Below are 636 nucleotides of genomic sequence, written 5' to 3'. Positions count from 1 at the left end.
GAGTGGTTAGTTATTAATTTTTTTTTTCTTCGTCTTAAAATCATGTATATATATGCCAACAATTCGAGTCCAATAATTTAATCCTCACACAACTGATTATGAAATTTTAATATTGAAGAAAATCTATTGATCTTTCTGGTTGATCTCTCTCGATAATTATCACATGGAGCGAAACCCACCATATCATTATTTTCTCTTCATTATCCTTGGCATATCACTAGCAACAATGGCACCATTATTATTCACAACATTTATGTCATCACCACCTTCATTAGAATTACCAACAAATTATTCACAACCGTTAGATGTAACTACATCACATAATTTCACCAAAGTGTGTGATTTGAATACACCAACAATCATGCACAACATGGACGATGAAGAGTTGTTCCTCAAAGCAAGTATGGTCCAAGGAATCCAAGATTATTTTCCTAAGAACAAAACTAATAATAATATTGTTCCAAAGGTAGCATTCATGTTCTTGGTGAGAGGTGCATTGCCCTTAGCACCATTGTGGGAGAGCTTCTTCAAAGGACACAAAGAGTTCTACTCCATTTACTTGCATCAACATCCTTCTTTCAATGAAACCTTGCCTCCAGATTCTGTTTTCTTTGGAAGAAAAATCCCTAGCAAGGT

General features: G+C 34.6%; 1 protein-coding gene across 1 annotated transcript in view; it reads left to right on the top strand.

Annotated features, from left to right (window-relative positions):
• Positions 127 to 636, top strand: part of LOC107637476 — a 4,046-nt gene continuing 3,536 nt past the window's right edge. Inside the window, exon 1 of the mRNA XM_016340889.2 lies at positions 127 to 634. Within this exon, the coding sequence (XP_016196375.2) occupies positions 164 to 634 (471 nt within the window). The 5' untranslated portion in view covers positions 127 to 163. The remainder of the gene's footprint in view (positions 635 to 636) is intronic.

This window comes from Arachis ipaensis, chromosome B04 (assembly GCF_000816755.2).
Source record: "Arachis ipaensis cultivar K30076 chromosome B04, Araip1.1, whole genome shotgun sequence".
Taxonomy (NCBI): Eukaryota; Viridiplantae; Streptophyta; class Magnoliopsida; order Fabales; family Fabaceae; genus Arachis; species Arachis ipaensis.
Note: the sequence above shows the minus strand (reverse complement) of the source record. Positions and strands in the feature narration are given on the sequence as shown.